At 44.4% G+C, this 23713-nt stretch overlaps 1 protein-coding gene across 3 annotated transcripts in view; it reads right to left on the bottom strand.

Annotated features, from left to right (window-relative positions):
* Positions 1-23713, bottom strand: part of LOC118390079 (LHFPL tetraspan subfamily member 7 protein) — a 178102-nt gene that overhangs the window by 83893 nt on the left and 70496 nt on the right. Inside the window, exon 2 of one of the 3 annotated variants that reach the window (XM_052457009.1) lies at positions 21493-23340. The exons of 1 other annotated variant lie outside the window; for it this stretch is intronic. In XM_052457009.1, coding sequence (XP_052312969.1) covers positions 22023-23066 — 1044 coding nt within the window. In that variant the 5' untranslated portion in view covers positions 23067-23340 and the 3' untranslated portion in view covers positions 21493-22022. Of the gene's footprint in view, positions 1-21492; positions 23341-23713 lie in introns of those variants that run through there. One more of the 3 variants, XM_052457010.1, reaches the window with a different exon arrangement.

Genomic DNA, 23713 nt, shown 5'->3' with positions numbered 1-23713 from the left:
GATTGAATATTTCCGTAAACACGCCAGCCAGCTAGTCTGCACATGCTCTGAGGAAGCAGCTTGGGGTGCCTTCTGGGTTGGCAGCCTTGCGAGAGTTATCACCCATAGCTGGACTGTTTGTACTCGTCCATGTTCCCAGTCACCTTGCCGTGATTAAATGCGGTGGTTCGCGTATACACTGACTCAGTCACCGAGTCAGTGTATACGTCAATGCTTTTCTCAGAGGCCACCCAGATAACTTGCTAAACCAGGCTTGATTGAATAGGACCTTGAGTTTTGGAAAATCCCTCACTTACGGTCAGGGCCCATATTCAAAAAGTCAAGAGTGCTGAGCTAGGATGTATCAGTGCTCTCCTCTTCACTATCCCTCTCTTTCTCTCAGGGCGTGACAGGGCGTTATTTACATGATTAAAATATCCAAGGCCACCCAGAACACATCCCGCTTGATCAAAACAACCTTGAAGCATAGATTTTGATTGGTCAGACCAATGTTGAACAGTTCTTACCACGGGTACTTACTGTTTAAGTTTCTGCACATAGGAGGGTAGGAGCAGAATGGAGGCGTGATCTGATTTCCCGAAGGGAGGGCAGGGGAAAGCCTTGTAGCCATCCTGGAAGGGGGAGTAGTAATGGTCAAGAGTTCTCGATGAGCAAGTAGTACAGGAGATGTGTTGATAAAACCTCTGTAGCGTTTTCCTCAGATTTCCCTTGTTAAAGTCCCCAGCTACAATAAATGTTGCCCCAGGATTTGCGGTTTCCAGTTTGCACAAACCACTCTGCAATCCCCTAACCTTCCATGCTTCAGCTGTTAACATGATGTATGAAACTGTCGATAACAGTCATGCTGCAGAGAAAATCCTTGCTGCCAGAATACATATACCTTAACATGGGATGGGAAGGCAAGGCCAGGGAAGGATATGTACTGTACTATTTGTAGAACGTGGCAAAAGAACAGAACAAAGCTGGCTATGCTGAATAACACTACGGTCTTACTCAGATAGCATGTTAGCGGCATAGAGTGCTAATGTACTATGGCCTATGATATTAAGACCTTTTGTCATGTTAATAAGAAGCACACAGCTAGGTGAGGAGAGAGGCAGGTTAGCGTGACTGGACATCCTCTCCTCCCCTCTCTCTCCCTATCACTGGGCCTTTCATTAGTGGGGTGAGCAGTGGAAGTCCTATTGACTCAACTGTCCCTTCAGGCCACAGAATGCATGACCATGGCTGCATGCCTGCCTTCCACTGCCCACTTCCATGCACCAATATCATCACAGGAAGAGAGAGAGGAGAGGACTCGATGCAGTCCTGCACACCACCCCTGTCCCTCTAGCTAGGTATACTAGAGATTAGGAAACACTGATCAGTGGCCAGTAAAAAACAAGAACATGCAGAACAGTGTTCTTGTTATTTAGTTTAGGACGAACATCACTTCTTAAACTCAAGCTTGAACTTTAACATGATATTGAATTGTCAAAACCAATAAGGACCAACAACAGAGAGAACACCTTTAGCCTACAGAAGGAGACTCCAGTTTGGACTCTTGTTTCTTGTTTCCACCACGTCCCAAAGCCAAGGTTGAGCAGGGTTTTAGAGAGCTAGGTGGAGGTGTACATGAGGGGAATATCACCTTGTGTCCTCTGGGGCAGAGCCTCAGTCTGTGACAACATAATGTGCCTGGTCTCACTCACTGAGACCTCAATACTGGTATTGACTTGCAATCACTCTGCTAACATGGACCCATTGATTTATACCTCCACACCACTCCCGCCATCCCCCCATTCTTTCCTCCCTCCATCCATTGTGTCAGTATGGACATGCTTGCCCATCTGAAGGGAAAACGTGTGTAGACTCCTAATGCACCTCACGCAGGCACGCACACGTAGCAGCCAGACCGCTCAAGTCTGATTTCGAAATTGGATGTCTATCCATGTCCTGAGGAAGTTGGGAAATGCCTTCATAACTGGCCACTAGGGGCAACAGTGAGCACTACTGCCATCAAGTAGTAATCTGATGACTCCGGATCCAAAAGTCACGTGGTTCAATCCCAGTGGTAGACACTCGTTTGTGTGTTTTTTTTTACCCTATCCCAAACCTTAACCCTTACCTTAACCATTCAGAATGAATGCCTAAACTTCGCTCCTTTTCTTGTGGCGCAGTGGTCTAAGACACTGCATCTCATTGCAAGAGGCATCACTGCAGTACCTGGTTCGTATCCAGGCTGCATCACATTCGGCCGTGATTGAGAGTCCCATAAGGCGGCACACAACTGGCCAAGTGTCGTCCGGGTTTGGCCGGGGTAGGCCGTCTGTCTATACTTACCTGGAAAACATGCTTGCTTTATCATTCCCCTTCATAGGAACTGTGTGACATACCTGGACATTCTGTGAGTAAATCAATGTGATTTTTGTTATACAAAGAAACACAATCTTAAGCCGTTTCTTGGAAGCAAGTTGGAACCGTCGATGTAAAGTTGTCTGAAAGGAAGTGGCTAATTACATTGTATGCCACTACACACACACACACACACACACACACACACACACACACACACACACACACACACACACACACACACACACACACACACACACACACACACACACACACACACACACACACACACACACACACACACACACACACACACAGTCCCTGGCTGCTGAGCTAGAGGACTGAATAATGAGACATGATTCTCCACCACCCCGGCCTTGTTGGTTCTCTTCTCTCCTCTCTCCCTTCGTGTATGGTGGAGGAGTTAGCACACAGGGACCCAGCTGAATCCACACAGACAGACACATGCTACAGCCTGCAGTTATTTGTTTTTCTATCCGGACCATATGTGTCCCCCATGTTGGTACTTATACAGCATGTTATCTAAAATGCACGTCCACCTCACAGTACCCCATCTGGATAATGATTCAACACTTGGTCTGATATCAAGTGGGTGAGTGGTAGAGTTCCTGCTTTCCCCTTTTATCTGTTGGTCCTGAATAGGGTCACTAATATTATATAGTACAGAGAGGAGGACACACTAAGGAAGAGGGGCTCAGTGAGAAGCAGTGTATCACAGAGATGTCTTACACGTGACATATCCTGGGCCAAAACTTTCTGTTACGGATGACTGCATTACTCATATTGTCAGGTGTGGATATACACAGTGGTTGTACAACAATGAGATATTTCCCTAATAGAATGGCTTGGCAATCCCCTGGACACAACATCCCATTTGGCACATAATCAATGACAATCCTGCAAACCCCTGGATACATTCCTTTGATTTGCATGTGTTGATTTACATGCAGATTGTATGATAAATAGCCAAGTGCCACACACACCTCCCCGCACACATACAACCATATCCCCCCAACCCAGTAATTAGTGAAGTTGTCTACACAGCAGCTCAGCCAGTAGTTTTATAGCTAGGATGGGAATAGCTGGCTGGCCATGCTCTGAGGACCACTGCTTATTTTCTGTTAATAGATTCATCACCAGTCATCAGCCTATCAGGCCTGCACATTTATACTGACTAGATGATGGGGAGACTTACACATCTGCTTCTACACCTGCACACCGTGCTTCTACACCTGCATTGCTTGCTGTTTGGGGTTTTAGGCTGGGTTTCTGTAAAGCACTTTGAGATATCAGCTGATTTAAGAAGGGCTATATAAATACATTTGATTTGATTTGACTTACAGCATGCATGCAGTCTCTTACAGATCTCTTTTTCTATTTCCACTACTAATTCATCTTCCTCTCATGGCTTGGGTGATGACAGTGATTTGTCATTGCTGTGCACTAAACATGTTGGAGGACATACATATGCAGAGTCCACATTTGACTCTGTTCCATTATTCAATTCCAGCCATTACAATGATCCTGTTTTCCTATAGCTCCTCCCACCAGCCTCCTCGGGTGTGTGTGTGTGTGTGTGTGTGTGTGAGTGTGAGTGTGAGTGTGTGTGTGTGTGTGTGTGTGTGTGTGTGTGTGTGTGTGTGTGTGTGTGTGTGTGTGTGTGTGTGTGTGTGTGTGTGTGTGTGTGTGTGTGTGTGTGTGTGTGAGACAGGATGGATGTTGTGCTGCTGAAACATCGGCCATACAAAGCAGAGCTGTTAATCCCTAACAGATTGATTGCCACACAAAGAGACACCATGGAAGAAATGTTCTATAGCATACTGTAGCAGGGTGTTCACATCTTATCTTACCAGGTTCTACTGGAAATGGATTCATTTGCACCCACTTAAACCAGTCGCTGCTAAGAGGGGAAGAATTTAAAAAAGCAGTGGAACTGGCTTTAAGGTCCAGATTTAAATTTGAGGGCTCTATAGGAAACCCATTATTGAGCGAGATTTATAGAAAGAGAGTGAAGCCCCCCGTGAATAACATTACTGATGCTGCTGTGTTAAATAAAATATAATGTAAATTGATTGGTCGCGTAAAGACAGATTTGCAGATGCAGCAAAATACTTGGGTTTCTAGCTCAAACAGTGCAATAATAATACCTAGCATTTTTTTTTACAAAACAATATGCCCAGTATGTAGGTTCATATGTATGTGTTACAATACATACATGTATATATACAGTGACTTTGGAAAGTATTCAGAATCCTTTACTTTTACATATTTTTTTTACGTTTACGTTTACAGCCTTATTCTAAAATGTATTGAATAAAAAAAAATCCTCAGCAATCTACACACAATATCCCGTAATGACAAAACTGAAAAAGGTTTTTAGACATTTTTGCACATTTATAAAAATTTGAAAACAGATATACCTTACTTACATAATTAATCAGAACCTTTACTATGAGACTCGAAACTGAGATCAGGTGCATCCTGTTTCATTGATCATCCTTGTGATTTTTCTACAACTTCAATGGAATCCACTTGTGGTAAATTCAATTGATTGGACATGATTTGGAAAGGCACACAACTGTCTATAAAAAGGTACCAGGGTACCAAAACATTTCTGCAGCATTGAAGATCCACAAGAACACAGTGGCATCCATCCTTCTTAAATGGAAGAAGTTTGGAACCGCCCGGCCAAACTGAGCAATCATGGGAGAAGGGCCTTGGTCAGGGAGGTGACAAAGAACCCGATGGTCACTCTGACAGAGCTCAAGAGTTCCTCTGTGGAGATGGGACTGTCCCCAGTCCACCTGGCCGTGCTGCTGCTCCAGTTTCAACTGTTCTGCCTTATTATTATTGGACCATGCTGGTCATTTATGAACATCTTGGCCATGTTCTGTTATAACCTCCACCCGGCACAGCCAGAAGAGGACTGGCCACCCCACATAGCCTGGTTCCTCTCTAGGTTTCTTCCTAGGTTTTGGCCTTTCTAGGGAGTTTTTCCTAGCCACCGTGCTTCTACACCTGCATTGCTTGCTGTTTGGGGTTTTAGGCTGGGTTTCTGTACAGCACTTTGAGATATCAGCTGATGTACGAAGGGCCATATAAATACATTTGATTTGATTTGATGGGAGAACCTTCCAGAAGGACAGCCATCTCTGCAGCACTCCACCAATCAGGCCTTTATGGTAGGGTGGCCAGACGGAAGCCCCTCCTCAGTAAAAGGCACATAACAGCCTGCTTGGAATTTGCAAAACCCACCTAAAGACTCTCAGAACATGAGAAACAAGATTCTCTGGTCTGATGAAACCAAGATTGAACTCTTTGGCCTGAATGCCAAGTGTCATGTTTGGAAGGAACATGGCACCATCCCTGTGGTGAAGCATGTTGGTGGCAGCATCATGCTGTGAGGATGTTTTTCAGCATCAGAGAATGGGAGACTAGTCGGGATCGAGACAAAGATGAACGGTGCAAAGTACAGAGAGATCCTTGATGAAAACCTGCTCCAGAGTGCTCAGGACCTCAGACTGGGGTGAAGGTTCACCTTCCAACAGGACAACAACCCTAAGCACACAGGAGTGGCTTCGGGACAAGTCTCTGAATGTCCTTCAGTGGCCCACCCAGAGCCTGGACTTGAACACGATCGAACGTCTCTGGTAAGACCTGAAAATAGCTGTGCAGCGACGCTCCCCATCCAACCTGACGGAGCTTGAGAGGATTTCCAGAGAATAATGGGAGAAACTCCCCAAATACAGGTGTGCCAAGCTTGTAGTGCCAAGCCCAAGAAGACTCGAGTCTGTAATCGCTGCCAAAGGTGCTTCAACAAAGTACTGAGAAAAGGGTCTGAATACTTATGTAAATGTAATATTTCAGATTTTTTTTTTAAAAACCTGTTTTTGCTTTGTCATTATGGGGTATTGTGTGTAGGGAAAAAAATGAGGAAAATTGTAATAAGGCTGTAATGTAAGGGGTCTGAAAAAAAGTAAAGGGGTCTGAATACTTTCCGAAGGCACTGTATATGTCTATATACAGTTGAAGTCGTAGGTTTACATACACCTTAGCCAAATACATTTAAACTATATTTTCACAATTCCTGACATTTAATTCTAATACAAATTCACTGTCTCAGGTCAGTTAGGATCACCACTTTATTTTAAGAATGTGAAATGTCAGAATAATAGTAGAGAGAATGATTGATTTCAGCTTTTATTTCTTTCATCACATTCCCAGTGGGTTAGAAGTTTACATAAAAATCAATTTATATATTTTGTGATATGAATACCGAGTATGTCTACTTCACCATCAGCCCATTTTATAGGTAAACTGTAAGGTAATGTAAAAGTTGTATTTTTTAAGGATCCAATATGTAATATTGTACACTTATCATAATTAGGTTTTAGTCCAGAGAGTTCAGAAAAGTTATCTAGATCTTCAATGAGACATTGCAGGGATCATTAACATAACACTTGAGTCATCGGCATACATGACACCTTTGTTTTTAAGCCTTGGATTTGTAATCCTCTAATGATGTTATTGGATCTGATTTTAATAGCTAGCATTTCGATGGCCATAATGAATACATATGGTGAAAACGGCCACCCTTGTTCAACTCCTCTTGACAATTCAAAACTCTCTGAGACGTAGCCGTTATTTACCATTTTACACCTGGGGTTGCTATACATTATTTTTACCCATTTTATAAGAGAATTACCGAAATGGAAAAAATCCAGGCATTTATAAATAAAAGCCAGTCTTACTTTATCAAATGCCTTTTTCAAAATCCGTTTTAAATACCATTCCTGGCTTCTTATATGTTTCATGATGTTCTATTATTTCTAGTAGTTGTCGTATATTATCTCCAATGTATCGTCCATGTAAAAAGCCTGTCTGATCAGGATGAACAATACCCGGTAAAACCCTTTTAATTCTGAGTGCTATGCATTTTGCTAGTATTTTTGCATAACAACATTGAAGTGTAAGAGGCCTCCAGTTTTTTAGATAGACCGGGTCTTTATATTTGCCATCTGGGTCTTGTTTTAATAATAGAGAAATCAGACCTTCCTGCTGAGTACCTGACAGACTACCATTTCTATAGGAGTAGTTAAAACAATCTAACAATGGAGCTTTTAGAATATCAAAAAATACTTGATATACCTCTACCGGTATGCCATCAAGCCCTGGGGTTTTTCCAGACTGAAATCATTTAATAGCCTCAAAAAGTTCTTCCTCTGTAATTTGGCCTTCGCACTGATCTTTCTGCCCATTTGTTCATTTTCCATGTTTTATATTATTTGGAAAGAATTCCTTATCATAATCTTCATTCAGTGGGAGAGGATGAGACGGAAAGGAGAACATCTGCCTAAAATAATTAGCTTCCTCTTTTAAAATATAATTCGGAGAATCATAGATGACTCAGTCTTCTATACACCTTAGCCAAATACATTTAAACCACATTTTTCACAATTCCTGACATTTAATTCTAATAAAAATCCACTGTCGTAGGTCAGTTAGGATCACCACTTTATTTTAAGAATGTGAATGTCAGAATAATAGCAGAGAGAATGATTTATTTCAGCTATTATTTCTTTCATCACATTCCCAGTGGGTCAGAAGTTTACAAAAACTCAATTAGTATTTGGTAGTATTGCCTTTAAATTGTTTAACTTTGGTCAAACATTTCGGGTAGCCTTCCACAAGCTTCCCACAATAAGTTGGGTGAATTTTGGCCCATTCCTCTTGACAGAGCTGGTGTAACTGAGTCAGGTTTGTAGGCCTCTTGCTCACACACACTTTTTCAGTTCTGCCCACAAATGATCTATGGGATTGAGGTCAGGGCTTTGTGATGGCCACTCCAATACCTTGACTTTGTTGTCCTTAAGTCATTTTGCCACAACTTTGGAAGTATGCTTGGGGTCATTGTCCATTTGGAAGACCCATTTGCGACCAAGCATTAACTTTCTGTCTTGAGATGTTGCTTCAATATATCCACCTCATTTTCCTTCCTCATGATGCTATCTATTTTGTGAGGTGCACCAGTCCCTCCTGCAGCAAAGCACACCCACAACATGATGCTGCCACCCCCGTGCTTCACAGTTGGGATGGTGTTCTTTGGCTTGTAAGCCACCCCCTTTTTCCTCCAAACATAACGATGGTCATTATGGCCAAACAGTTCTATGTTTGTTTCAGGGTTGATTCGACAGAGGAAAGAGGGAGGTGCCGCTTCAGGATTGATTCAACAGAGGGAGGTTCAGAGTTGATTCAACAGAGGACAGAGGGAGGTTCAGGGTTGATTCAACAATGGACAAAGGGAGGTTCAGGGTTGATTCAACAGAGGACAGAGGGAGGTTCAGGGTTGATTCAACAGAGGACAGAGGGAGGTTCAGGGTTGATTCAACAATGGACAAAGGGAGGTTCAGGGTTGATTCAACAGAAGACAGAGGGAGGTTCAGGGTTGATTCAACAGAGGACAGAGGGAGGTTCAGAGAGTGAGAGATAGAATACCTGACATCCCACACACATCCTCAAACAAATACAGTACACACTTATGAATTAACATTATGTTTGATTGCTTAGCAAAAGGGCAAACACTAGGCCCACATCAACAAGTATGATCTGATCTTGTCCTGCATCAAAATTAGCTGGTGTGTGTGTGTGTGTGTGTGTGTGTGTGTGTGTGTGTGTGTGTGTGTGTGTGTGTGTGTGTGTGTGTGTGTGTGTGTGTGTGTGTGTGTGTGTGTGTGTGTGTGTGTGCGTGTGCGTGTGCGTGTGTATGCATATGGGTACGTGTGTATGTTTTCCCAGATAGACATACAGCTGAATCTGAATGTTTTTGGTGGCTGTGTATTATGTCAAACAGGTCCTCCATAGCTAGCAAAAATATGTTGAGATGAATAGATGACTCCAAAACATAAATAGAACCACATTTTGATCAATATTTTAAACCTGCAGAGGCTTCAGAGCTGCTAAGCTGCCATGGTAGCTAAGCATGTAAGTCAATAACATCTCCAACCCCAGGTAACGCCAGGAGTCCTCTTCTAAAGTAACTAGATCCTCTATTGTGAGAGTAAAGGGGACAGATCAATCTAAGTCTCCCTGGATGAGGGTAATTGATGATAACATTAAAACAAAATAAAAGTCATCTGAATGACGTATCGTCTGCTGTAAAAGGCATGGCAGACAGACATTCCTTATGTGGGATATCCAGTGGCATCCATCTAGGAGAGGGTTCATAACTCTGTCCTCCTCCTCACTCCCTCTATTCTTCCCTCTGTCTTTCTCCCTCCCTCTCTACCTTCTTCTTACAGTCTTTCTCCCTCCCTCTCTACCTTCTTCTCACAGTCTTTCTCCCTCCCTCTCTACCTTCTTCTCACAGTCTTTCTCCCTCCCTCTCTACCTTCTTCTTAGTCTTTCTCCCTCCCTCTCTACCTTCTTCTCACAGTCTTTCTCCCTCCCTCTCTACCTTCTTCTTACAGTCTTTCTCCCTCCCTCTCTACCTTCTTCTTACAGTCTTTCTCTCTCCCTCTCTACCTTCTTCTTACAGTCTTTCTCCCTCCCTCTCTACCTTCTTCTTACAGTCTTTCTCCCTCCCTCTCTACCTTCTTCTTACAGTCTTTCTCCCTCCCTCTCTACCTTCTTCTTACAGTCTTTCTCCCTCCCTCTCTACCTTCTTCTTACAGTCTTTCTCCCTCCCTCTCTACCTTCTTCTTACAGTCTTTCTCCCTCCCTCTCTACCTTCTTCTCACAGTCTTTCTCCCTCCCTCTCTACCTTCTTACAGTCTTTCTCCCTCCCTCTCTACCTTCTTCTCAGTCTTTCTCTCTCCCTCCCTCTCTTTTTGCCCTCTTTCTTACTCTGCCTTTCTCTCCCTCTGTACTTTTCTTCCTGCCTCCCTTTTTCTTCCCCGGTCTCTCCTTCCCTCCCCCAGGGTAAAATATGGCAGATCAGGGAGGTTTAAGTTCCAGGCTGGTGGCATGATAAGACCCACACTGGGGTGACATCATTGGCATAACTGTGCCAGCCTTGTTGTTCACATGATCATCACAGAGCGATATGATACAGGGTACCCTGTAGCTCTGCGTGATACTTTAATACAGCTGAGTATAAGTTTGTGTGAGACACACCACAGCATGAGCCTTTGTTGGAGCAGGTGTCTCTGAACAAGCAGTACACTACTCCAACCATACCAGTCTCACACTGACAGCTATATCATGCAGGCTGGAGAGGTGCTGGCAGCCTATAACACACATTTTAAATGTTCACATTTGAGTTATTTAGCAGACGCTCTTATCAAGAGCAACTTACATGAGTGTTTAGGGTTAAGTGCCTTGCTCAAGGACACATTTGTTCACCAAATCTTATTTTACAATATCAGCCTACTGGGGAACAGTGGGTTAACTGCCGTGTTCAGTGACAGAACAACAGATTTTTACTTTGTCAAGTCAGGGATTCGATCCAGCAACCTTTCAGTTACTGGCCCAATACTCTAACCACTAGGCTACCTGCCACCCAAAATACTAGAGCTATAATTCTCTGTGACCCTGTCCACTTTCAAGACAGGAAAGGAGCTGATCCTCCTCTGGCTCTTCTCTACAGTTGAACATCATGCCGAGCCCTGTCATTTGACTCCCCCAGAAAGTGGGTCAAGTAAGGTCAAGTGTTGTACTGACATTCTAAACTGTAATCTCAAACTAGATTCCATTTTGGACAGACAACAGATATCCAGCACATTATATTGTTACAATCAACTTTCACACAGTAGTAGCATAAGTACAGATGAAGGATCTTCATTTAACCTATATTGTCACAGCAAAAGAATCCTGCAGCAAAAGGATTTGAATGTTTTGTCCATAATTCTGCATGATCAGTGGTTTGGCTATGTCACGCCCTGACCATAGAGAGCTTTTATTCTCTATGTTGGTTATGTCGGGGTGTGATTTAAGGGTGGGTTATCTAGGTGAATTGTATTTCCATGTTGGCCTAGTATGGTTCCCAATCAAAGGCAGCTGCTTATCGTTGTCTCTGATTCGGGATCATATTTAGGCAGCCATTTACCCATTGAGCTTTGTGGGATCTTGTCTCGGTATAGTTGACTGTGAGCACTACTCTGAGCGGCACGTTTCGCTTGTTCGCTTTATTGTTTTTGTTATTTGAGTTCTCTTCCTAATAAAAAGGATGGAAACATACCACACTGCATTATAGTCCACTCCTTATGACGATCGTGACAGGCTATTAGCTAACCAAAAGTAAGATGCATGAAAAGTGCAAAACTGTTAATATATGTCACGCCCTGGTCGAAGTATTTTGTGTTTATCTTTATTTATTTGGTCAGGCCAAGGTGTGGCATGGGTTTGTGTATGTGGTGTGTATGTATTGGGATTGTAGCTAGTGGGGTGTTCTAGTTAAGTCTATGGCTGTCTGAAGTGGTTCTCAATCAGAGGCAGGTGTTTATCGTTGTCTCTGATTGGGAACCATATTTAGGCAGCCATATTCTTTGAGTTTGTCGTGGGAGATTGTCCTTATTGTCTTTGTTCCTTGTTCTGTGTGTAGGTGCACCAGTATTAGGCTGTTTCGGTTTTCGTTACGTTTATTGTTTTGTAGGTTTTGTATTTAGATTTGTGTTACTTTTGTTCATTAAACATGGATCGCAATCTACACGCTGCATTTTGGTCCGACTCTCCTTCACACCTAGAAAACCGTTACAATATAACAGTCTTGGTGTGGGTTTTCAGTGAATGTACGTAAAACACAAAGCTCATCTACATTTCCTGCAGGTGCAGGAAAATTTGAAGCAGAAAAAGTGATAAAATGAAGATCCTACACCTGTATATAGCTCAGTAATGTTGAAAATATTCTATTGGTCTATACATTTCTCCAATCTTGGCAATGACCTTGTTTACTAGTGCAAGAGCTTAAGAGCCACAATAGAGGCCAATACATTACTTTAACACTCCTCCTGCTATGGCCCATTCACAGGGTGCCCGCATATTGACAAGCAGACAAATAGCCTGGGCCAGGGTGGCAGAAAGAGCTACGGTTAAGAAGTTGAATTGAATATGTGGGAGGCTATGAAGCATTATTATGTCTGAACCACTGAAGGCCCCTCTTACATACCTGAGTTCCTACTGGAAAGATTGTAGAGGTCAAACTGCCCTGCAATAGCCAGGAATAACAATGTAGCTCACCACACACGGACACATACAGTACATACAGTACATACATACATACATACATACATACATACATACATACATACATACATACATACATACATACATAAACACACATGCATGCGCACATAAAAACACAGACACACACAAACAAAATTGTGTTAAGGACAGGTAGGCCATCTCAAAGCATATACATAGGTCTAAAAAAAGCAGCAAACTATCAATACACTATGACATATTAGGTGATACATTTCATAACAATTATACTGTAGCTACAAACCATGACATTAACAAAGACAAGTCATTATTCTGTTTCTACTGACCAACACATTGCTTTCAATTAAACGTTACTATGGCGGGGTGTCTTTACTCCATGATCAGCAGCCCATTGTACAATTAGATACAGTATGTGATGGCGGTATTGTCTTGGCTGCCTCACTCACTACATACACCCCCTTCTTGTTTCCCTTCCAAATGGCATGGTTGATAGGAACACACACACAGACACACAGCGGAGGAAAACGTAATTAAAGTGGATCCTACCAATGGTCACACTGCACCAAAGGAAGTAGAAAAGCATGCGTTCATATATGGAGCTCATCAACCAGACAAAAACAGCATCCCTATGGGACAGAAGATTAATGGGAAGCGGCTCTCACATATGCTCACATATAGGGCCTCGGTTTTGCTGCTGTTCGGGTTGAAGGAAATTTTCCTTCGTCCATGCCCTTATGGGAGTCATCAGCATTGCAGTGGAATGAGATGCCATGTCGGCTGACCAAGCATGTACAATACAAACAGGATGGGTCCAAGAATAGTTCCTTGTGGGACACTGCAGGTGATGTGGTGGGCCTGGGACCCGGACCAACCTCGCGACACATACTTAGTCCTGTCTGAGAGGTAGTAGTGGAACCAGCTCAGAGCTAGTCCAGACGTTTCGATGGTGTCCCAGAGGCGTTCCAAGAAGGATGGGGTGGTTAACAGTGTCAAACGCTGTACTTAAGCCCAGGAGCCTGCATCAGCAGGTCGTTGGTGATTTCAGTGCTGTGGGCAGGCCGGAAACCTGACTGAAACTTCTCAAATAGGTTGTTCTGATTGAGACAGTCCTGGAACTGTACAGCAACCACTTTTTCCAACACCTTGGAGAGGAAGCGGAGGTTGGATATTGGCCTGTTATTGGCCAGCACTTCGGATCCAGGATGGGCTTCTTCAGCAGGGGACTGATGACAGCAGTCTTAAACGCAGGTGGGAGACTGCCAGATTGGAGGGAGTGGTTAACAATCTGGGTTACCAGAGGGATGAGTGCAGGGGTGCACAATTTGAGCAGGGCTGTTGGAAGGTACAAGAAGAGGTTTTCATTTTGGAGATTGTCTTCTCAATACCTCCCTTGGTGACTTCAAGGAAGCAGGAAAAAGGCTGAGGTGGCGTTGGTGGGGGGTTGAGGGCAGGAAGAGACAGAGTAGTAGATGAGAGATCTGACCTTATTATAAAAAAGTAAATGAAGCTGTTCCACTGTCTCTTCCATTGTCTCGATGGGGAACTGGGACCAGGGTTTCAGAAGATGGTTTATGGTGGAAAACAGGTGCATTGATTTTCCAGGACTTTTATTGAGTAGAACGTCGACCGTGACTCTTTCAGGGCCTTGGATTAAGACCTTTGGTGCTCTTGAAAGGCCAGTTTGTGGAGGGTGAGGACTGAGATTCTAAGACGCTGCTCCAGGATGTGTCCAATGTATTTTGTGTTTCTCCGTTCTGGAGTAAACCAGGGAGCTGAGGGAGCAAATGTGACGTCCCGTGTATTTTATGTTTCTCCGTTCTGGAGTAAACCAGGGAGCTGAGGGAGCAAATGTGACGTCCCGTGTATTTTATGTTTCTCCGTTCTGGAGTAAACCAGGGAGCTGAGGGAGCAAATGTGACGTCCCGTGTATTTTATGCTTCTCCGTTCTGGAGTAAACCAGGGAGCTGAGAGAGCAAATGTGACGTCCCGTGTATTTTGTGTTTCTCCGTTCTGGAGTAAACCAGGGAGCTGAGGGAGCAAATGTGACGCCCGTGTATTTTATGTTTCTCCGTTCTGGAGTAAACCAGGGAGCTGAGGGAGCAAATGTGACGTCCCGTGTTCTTATGGAGCGAACACCTCAGGGATTGGTTGTAGAACTCAAGTTTAATCAAATGACAAAAAAAGCTAGCGGAAACAGATTCAAGATGTCAGGCAAGCTGGGTCAATGTTTTTCCAGTTCCAGAAAAACATGCAACACTTGGACTTAGATGGGGAATTCCAGTGCGACAACCTCATAGACCTGCATGTTGTTGAGGGGGGCGGAGTCAGTGATGACCAGGTCAAGTATGTGCTCACGGGTGTGTGTGGGGGCATCAACAAGTTGTCTCATGTCAAGACAGTCAAACAAACTCAGAAACTCGGCAGCAGAGTGACACGAGGAAGAGTCAACGTGGATATTGAAATCTCCTAGAATCCCAATGTTGGTTGAGGTGGAGCAGAGTGAGCAGATCAGAGATTTGTGGGAGAAAGGATGGGATAGGCTAAGGAGGCTGATAAACCAGAAGCACAGTCATGGTGTAGGGGGGTTTGGATTTTACAGCGAGACATTCATAAGAACATAGTTCAGGCAGGGGTGACAGTTTCAATTCAGCTTGGTGTATGACGGCTAAGCCACCACCACGGCCAGAGCTGCAGGCTTTTCCCATGTACAGTTGAAGTCGAAATTGTACATACACTTAGGTTGGAGTCATTAAAACTAGTTTTTCAACCACTACACAAATTTCTTGTTGTCAGCGATTGGGTGCAGAGTTATAGCGGAGTCAGGCGGAGGACACAGGTATTGAGTAGCATAACGGAGTTTACTCAAAATATCAAGCAAAATTCCAAATAGGAACATACAAAAACACTAGCACATAACACAACCACTAACAACATAAACAATTACGGACAGAACAGGAATGTATGCCAGAGGGTTAAATAAGGAACGTGATATGTAATTGAAACCAGGTGTGTGTGTAATACAGACAAAACAAAACAAAACAAAACTGAAACATGGATCGATGATGTGATGTCGACCGCCGAACACCACCCAAACAAGGAGAAGGGCCGACTTCGGCGGAAGTCATGAAACTTGTTAACAAATTATAGTAAATGTCAAGTCGGTTAGGACATCTACATTGTGCATGACAGAAGTAATTTTTCCAAATATTGTTTATAGACAGATTATTCGACCGGGTGGGTCAGAAGTTTACATACACTAAGTTGACTGTGCCTTTAAACAGCATGGAAAATTCCAGAAAATTATGTCATGGCTTTAGAAGCTTCTGATAGGCTAATTGGCATCATTTGAGTCCATTGGAGGTGTACCTGTGGATGAATTTAAAGGCCTACCTTCAAACATGACATCATGAGAAAAACAAAAGAAATCAGCCAAAACCTCAGAAAAAAATGTATACCTCCACAAGTCTGGTTCATCCTTGGGAGCAATGTCCAAACTCCTGAAAGTACCACGTTCATCTGTACAAACAATAGTACGCAAGTATAAACACCATGGGACCACGCAGCAGTCATACGACTCAGGAAGGAGACGTGTTCTGTCTCCAAGAGATTAACGTACTTTGATGCAAAGAGTGCAAATCAATCCCAGAACAACAGCAAAGGACGTTGTGAAGATGCTGGAGGAAACAGGTACAAAAGTATCTATATCTGTCACGCCCTGGTCAAAGTATTTTGTGTTTATCTTCATTTATTTTGTCAGGCCAGGGTGTGGCATGGGTTTGTTTCGTGGGTGATTGTCCTTAGTGTCTTTGTTCCTTGTTCTGTGTGTATGTGCACCAGTATTAGGCTGTTTCGGTTTTCATTACGTTTATTGTTTTGTAGGTTTTGTATTTAGATTCATGTTATGTTTGTTCATTAAACATGGATCGCAATCTACACGCTGCATTTTGGTCCGACTCTCCTTCACACCTCGAAAACCGTTACAGAATCACCCACCACAAACGGACCAAGCAGCGTGTCAACAGGCAGGAGCAGCCTAAAGAGGAGATGCGTAAGAAGGATTTCTGGACATGGGAGGAAATCCTTGACGGGAGAGGACCCTGGGCTAAACCAGGGGAGTGTAGCCGCCCAAAGGTGCAGCAGGAGAAGAGGCAACAGGTGCAGCCCAAAGAGGAGTACAGTATGGACTATACTTCTTGGGAGGAGATAGACAGGTGGGCGGTCGACCCAGGGAGAGTGCCGGAGCCCGCCTGGGATTCGATAGAGCAGTGCGCGGAAGGTTACAGGAGAATGAGGTTGGCGAAGCAAGCACGGCGGCGCGGACGGAAGCCCGGGAGTCAGACCCAAAAATGTATTGGGTGGGGGCTCACAGGGAGTAGGGCTACGCCAGGTAGGAGACCTGCGCAAACTCCCTGTGCTTACCGGGGGGCTAGAGAGACCAGGCAGGCACCGTGTTATGCAGTGGTGCGCACGGTGTCCCCAGTGAGGGTGCATAGCCTGGTGCGGTATATTCCAGCTCCTCGTATCGGCCGGGCTAGAGTGGGCATCGAGCCAGGTAAGGTTGGGCAGGCTTTGTGCTCAAGAGCTCCAGTGCGCCTGCACGGTCCGGTCTATTCAGTACCACCTCCACACCCCAGCCCTCCGGTGGCAGCTCCCCGCACCAGGCTTCCTGTGCGTGTGCTGTCGGAGCCTTTCTCCTCTCCTGCGCTGCCAGAGTCTCCCGCCTGTTCAGCGCAGCCAGAGCCTTCCTCCTCTACAGCGCTGCCAGAGTCTCCCGCCTGTTCAGCGCAGCCAGAGCCTTCCTCCTCTCCTGCGCTGCTGGAGTCTCCTGCCTGTTCAGGGCAGCCAGAGCTGCCAGCCTGCATGGAGCAGCCAGAGCTGCCAGCCGGACTACGCCATATAAAAAGCCGGACTACGTTTCGCAACTGCACATGGGGACAAAGATTGTACTTTTTGGAGAAATGTCCTCTGGTCTGATGAAACAAAAATAGAACTATTTGGCCATAATGAACATCGTTATTTTTGGAGGAAAAAAAAAGTGGGATGCTTGCAAGCCGAGGAACACCATTCCAACCGTGAAGCACGGGGGTGGCAGCATCATGTTGTGGAGGTGCTTTGCTGCAGGAGGGACTGGTGCACTTCACAAAATAGATGGCATCATGAGGAAGGAAAATTAGGTGGATATATTGAAGCAACATCTCAAGACATCAGTCAGGAAGTTAAAGCTTGCTCGCAAATGGGTCTTCCAAATGGACAATGACCCCAAGCATACTTCCAAAGTTGTGGCAAAATTACTTAAGGACAACAAAGTCAAGGTATTGGAGTGGCCATCACAAAGCCCTGACCTCAATCCCGTAGAAAATGTGTGGGCAGAACTGAAAAATAGTGTGCGAGCCAAGGAGGCCTACAAACCTGACTCAGTTACACCAGCTCTGTCACGAGGAATGGGCCAAAATTCACCCAACTTATTGTGGGAAGCTTGTGGAAGGCTACCCGAAATGTTTGACCCAAGTTAAACAATTTAAAGGCAATACTACAAAATACTAATTTAGTGTATGTAAACTTCTGACCCACTGGGAATATGATGAAAGAAATAAAAACTGAAATAAATCATTCTCTCTACTATTATTTTGACAATTCACATTGTTCAAATAAAGTGGTGATCCTAACTGACCTAAGATTTTTTTTTGCTAGGATTAAACATCAGGAATTGTGAAAATCTGAGTTTAAATGTATTTGGCTGAGGTGTATGTAAACATCCGACTTAAACTGTACCTGTAACCAGCCTAGTACTGCAAAAGCCTGTTATATAAAATAAAGTGCCATTTAGTATAGACCACATAGAAAATTCTCTAAATCTTTATACAATAAATAAAGACTTGCTAAATTGCAAAAATTCCTCTGTGCACCCTCTGTGACTTCTATGAACATTTTAACCCACTTAACCCACAAATGTATCCCGTTATTCAACATCATTGTAAAGCCCTAGTTATTTTGTTGCTTTGACAATGTCATTTCTGAAGTTTATTATTTATTGTGATTAGATATTCATTTCAGGGAGAAAAAAAGACCTGTCACTCATTTTAAGGTGAACTAAACTGTTGTTTTAATATGATGAAACTGTTCCCTTTCAAATATTTTTTTTTTCGAAAGAGACATTGAACATCTAATAGTCAAATTTTAGTGGTAAAGCAGGTGAGCTGGATCTTCTCTTTTGGGCAATTCTTTGCTGTTTTGTGGTGGGAAACGGTGTGAGTCGAGCATAAGACTTCAACACTGTTACCCATAGACAGGCTAGAAACAATGTAAAAAAACAAATAATCACCTTCCATTCAATTGCCCCTCCCTGTTGCACACGACAAGCTTCCATTCCCACTGTCGCAATGGGATTTTTGGCTGATTTAAAATCATCAACCCTGTTTCGGTCAACCCTGTCACTTTATTTGACACTTAATAGGAATTTACTATAGTAAAAAAAAATAGTTAAGCTCTTGAGATAGGAAAACATGTTTCTTAATAAGTTAAACATGTGCTCTTCATGACAGAGTGTTAAAATTACGTGAAATAAAAATGTCTCACTCATTTCATAACCAAGTCATTTCTCAACCACAACCCCCAGCCCACCAAACAAGAAACATTTAAACAAAAACCAAACCTATTGCTACTCATCTTTTTGGTTTTGATTATGCTTTGGAAAACCAATGTAATGTGTAGTAATAAAGCAGTGTAATATACAGTATATGCCTAAAAATAATACATGTATAATATATCACACGTTATTTTCCGATCATTAGTCTGTGGGATGTGGGGCAAATGATAAGTATTAACCCAAGACTGACTGGGGGCACTGTTTTGAAGCCACAGCAAAGCGCTTTTGCATAGACTCACTCTGGGTGCAAAAATAGCATTATTTTTTTAAATTATTAGATTTGACTTTGAACTTTTTCTCCCCAGTTTCGTGATATCTAATTGGTAGTTACAGTCTTGTCCCATCACTGCAACTCCCCTACGGACTTGGGAGAGGCGAAGGTTTGAAAGCCATGTGTCCTCCGAAAAAGCCACCCTGCTTCTTGACGCACTGATCGCTTAACTCGGAAGCGACGGAAGTTATTAATTACACTTTGGATGGTGTATCAATACACCCAGTCACTTCAAAGATACAGGCGTCCTTCCTAACTCAGTTGCCGGAGAGGAAGGAAACCGCTCAGGGATTTCACCATGAGGCCAATGGTGACTTTAAAACAGTTACAGAGTTTAATGGCTGTGATAGGAGAAAACTGAGATTGTAGATTGTAGTTACTCCACAATATTAACCAAATTAACAGAGTGAAAATAAGAAAGTCTGTACAGAATAAAAATATTCCAAAACCTGCATCCTGTTTGCAACAAGGTACTAAAGTAATACTGCAAGTAATTCCCTTTATGTCCTGAATAGAAAGTGTTTTGTTCGGGGCAAATCCCATACAACACATTACTGAGTACCACTCTCCATATTTTCAAGAAGAGTGGTGGTTGCATCATGTTATGGGTATGCTTTTAATCGATAAGGACTGGGGAGTTTTTCAGGATAAAAAGAGACGGAATGGAGCTAAGCACAGGCAAAATCTTAGAGGAAAACCTGGTTCAGTCTGCTTTCCACCAGATATTGAAAGATGAATTCACCTTTCAGCAGGACAATAACATAAATCACAAGGCTACATTGGAGTTGCTTACCAAGAAGACAGTGAATGTTCTTGAGTGACTGAGTGACAGTTTTGACTTAAATTTACTTAAAAACCTATGGCAAGACCTGAAAATGATTGTCTAGCAATGATAAACAACACATTTGACAGAGCTTGAATCATTTTTTAGAATAAGGGGCAAATGTTGCACAATCCAGGTGTGGAAAGCTCTTAGAGACTTACCCAGAAAGACTCACAACTGTAATCGACACCAAAGCTGCTTCTACGAAGTGTTGATTCAGGTAAATGAGATATTTCTGTATTTCATTTTCAATCAATGTGAAAAAATTCTAAAAACATGTTTTCACTTTGTCATTATGGGGTATTGTGTGTAGATGGGTGATACAAAACAAACAAATCATCCATTTTGAATTCAGGCTGTAACACAACAAAATGTGGAATAAGTCAAGGGGTATGAATCATTTCTGAAGGAACCTCTAACAGATTACATCAAGGCTCTCTTAACCCCAGCAATGGCCAATCAAGGTTGTCTTCAACATCTAGGCTATTAGAGCCCCCCACTCCAGCATTAAACCACACACACACACACACACACACACACACACACACACACACACACACACACACACACACACACACACACACACACACACACACACACACACACACACACACACACACACACACACACACACACACACACACCAGCATCAGACAGCATACACTGCACACACACTGCACACAAAGCTCCAGGCAATATCAAACACACACTTTCTGGTTTTACCTGTTTGTTTTCATGTCTTGGTACAATAGAGGATTTGCATGAAATAGACGTTCTCTGTCTGCAAAACTTCAACTTTTAAATTAGTGTGACAGAGAGAAAGTAATTTAAAACCAATTTCAGCAGACTAACCACATCCCTCTATTGGGACGACTGAACTCAAGGACAATAAGACTTTAAAGAAAGCATAAAGTCTCCCAGAGATGTGTAATTCTGTTAGCTAAGCTAGCGAGACATTATTGTTCTCTTTATTCCAATCATAATAGTCTGCAACTGCCCCTGATTCTAACACCATTCAATTTCTCCAGCCATGACGAAAGAGGCTAGCAACCACAGCTAAACTTCTGTAAACAACATGGAAGGAACCAAACTCAAGAGACTAAAGTAAATCATTACTGTATCAAGGTTTGTCAAAAGCACAGGGAATCAAAGGAATCTTCAACACTGGCTAAGGTAAGCACACCAGAACTGATGTTCCATTAGCCCTAATTGGTAGTGAACTTAATATTTTAACCTGAACATTAGAGTCTCATAAGCTCTGAGGGATGGGGAAAAGCATGTTGGATTTGGTCATTTCAAGTTTAATGCCACGTGCACAAGTACTGTAATGAATTTCCTCCTCTTCTTCCGAAGAGGAGAGGCGAAACGGATCAGAGGACCAATACGCGGCGTGGTAATTGTCCATGGTTCTTTTTAATACGTTAAGGTACACATGAACAACTGACTACAAAAAACAAGAAATGTGAAAACTCAAAACAGTCCTATCTGGTGCAACGACAAAGACAGGAACAATCACCCACAAACACACAGTGAAACCCAGGCTACCTAAGTATGATTCTCAATCAAAGACAACTAATGACACCTGCCTCTGATTGAGAACCATACTAGGCCGAAACATAGAAATACCCAAAACATAGAAAAACAAACATAGACTGCCCACCCAACTCACGCCCTGACCATACTAACTAAATACAAAACACAGGAAATAAAGGTCAGAACGTGACAGTACCCCCCCCCCCCAAAGGTGCGGACTCCGGCCGCAAAACCTTGACCTATAGGGGAGGGTCTGGGTGGGCGTCTGTCCGCGGTGGCGGTTCTGGCGCGGGACGCGGACCCCACTTCACCATTGTCTTAGTCCGCCTTATTGTCCGCCTCCGTGGCTTTCTCACCATGGCAACCCCTCTCAATGACCCCACTGGACAGAGGGACAGGGGCTCTGGCGCCTCTGGGCTGAGGGGCTCTGGCGCCTCTGGGCTGAGGGGCTCTGGCGCCTCTGGGCTGAGGGGCTCTGGCGCCTCTGGGCTGAGGGGCTCCGGCAGCGGCGCCGGACAGGCGGGACGCTCCGGCAGCGGCGCCGGACAGGCGGGACGCTCCGGCAGCGGCGCCGGACAGGCGGGACGCTCCGGCAGCGGCGCCGGACAGGCGGGACGCTCCGGCAGCGGCGCCGGACAGGCGGGAGCACCTGCAGGGAGGAGACAGAGAGACAGCCTGGTGCGTGGCGCTGCCACAGGAACCACCAGGCTGGGGAGACCTTCAGGAGGCTTGGTGTTAGGAGGAGCCTGAAAGACCGGGCTGTGGGGGAGCACTGGAGCTCTGGTGCGCAACCTTGGCACCACTTCCCCAGGCTGGACAACTACTCTAGCCCGGACCCTCCAGAGTGCAGGCACAGGTTGAACCGGGCTGTGGGTAAGCACGGGAGATCTAGTGCTTACTACACGCACCTCTCCCTTAGGCTCCACTCCCACAGTTGCCCGGCACGAGCGGAGCGCAGGCAGAGGACGCACTGCACCCTCCCAGCGCCCCGGAGACACAGCACGCAGAGCCGGCGCAGGATAACCTGGACCAAAACTGCGTACCGGCGACCAGACCCGCTGAGCAGGCACCATACGCCCTGGCTCAATGCCCACACTCGCATGGCACCTTCGGGGGGCTGCCCTATAGCGCACCGGGCTATGGACACGCACTGGCGACACCGTGCGCTTAACCGCATAACACGGTGCCTGACCAGTAATGCGCTGCTTATAATAAGCACGAGGCGTGAGCTCAGGTCTGCTACCTGGCTTAGTACCACACCTCGTGTGCCCCCCCCAAAACATTTTTTGGGGCTGCCTCTCGTACCTGTCGCACTGCCGTGCTGGCTCCTCATATTGCCGCCGCTCAGCTCTCGCTGCCTCCAGCTCTGCTTTGGGGCGGCGATTTTCCCCAGCCTGTGCCCAGGGTCCCTCTCCGTTCAGTATCTCCTCCCATGTCCAGGAGTCCTGTGATGCTGGCCTCTGTTGTTGATGCTGCTGCTGCTGTCGTCGCTGTCCTTTACCACTCTGCTTGGTCCGATTTGGGTGGGTGATTCTGTAGTCAGTTGTTCATGTGTACCTTAACGTATTAAAAAGAACCATGGACAATTACCACGCCGCGTATTGGTCCTCTGATCCGTTTCGCCTCTCCTCTTCGGAAGAAGAGGAGGAAATTCATTACAAGTACAGTGAAATGCCTTTCCTGCTAGCTCAAAGCCAAACAATGCAGTAATCAATGCAGTTCTAAAAATAGCATAAGGTAGAAAAAAAACAGATGAGAAATAAAAACAAGAAATAAGAAATGTTACGGTAGTGACTGTGAACCTGTAAACCTACTCTGCCTCCCACCCATCCCAATACATCACCATCTTCATCTTCATCACATTCATTATCACCACCACCATCAACAAAAGTGTGACCATGTCTCATCACGTTCCCAGTGGCAGGTTGTT

The sequence above is a fragment of the Oncorhynchus keta genome, chromosome 11 (assembly GCF_023373465.1).
Source record: "Oncorhynchus keta strain PuntledgeMale-10-30-2019 chromosome 11, Oket_V2, whole genome shotgun sequence".
In the NCBI taxonomy this organism is placed as follows: domain Eukaryota; kingdom Metazoa; phylum Chordata; class Actinopteri; order Salmoniformes; family Salmonidae; genus Oncorhynchus; species Oncorhynchus keta.
This window is presented reverse-complemented; position numbering and strand designations above follow the sequence as displayed.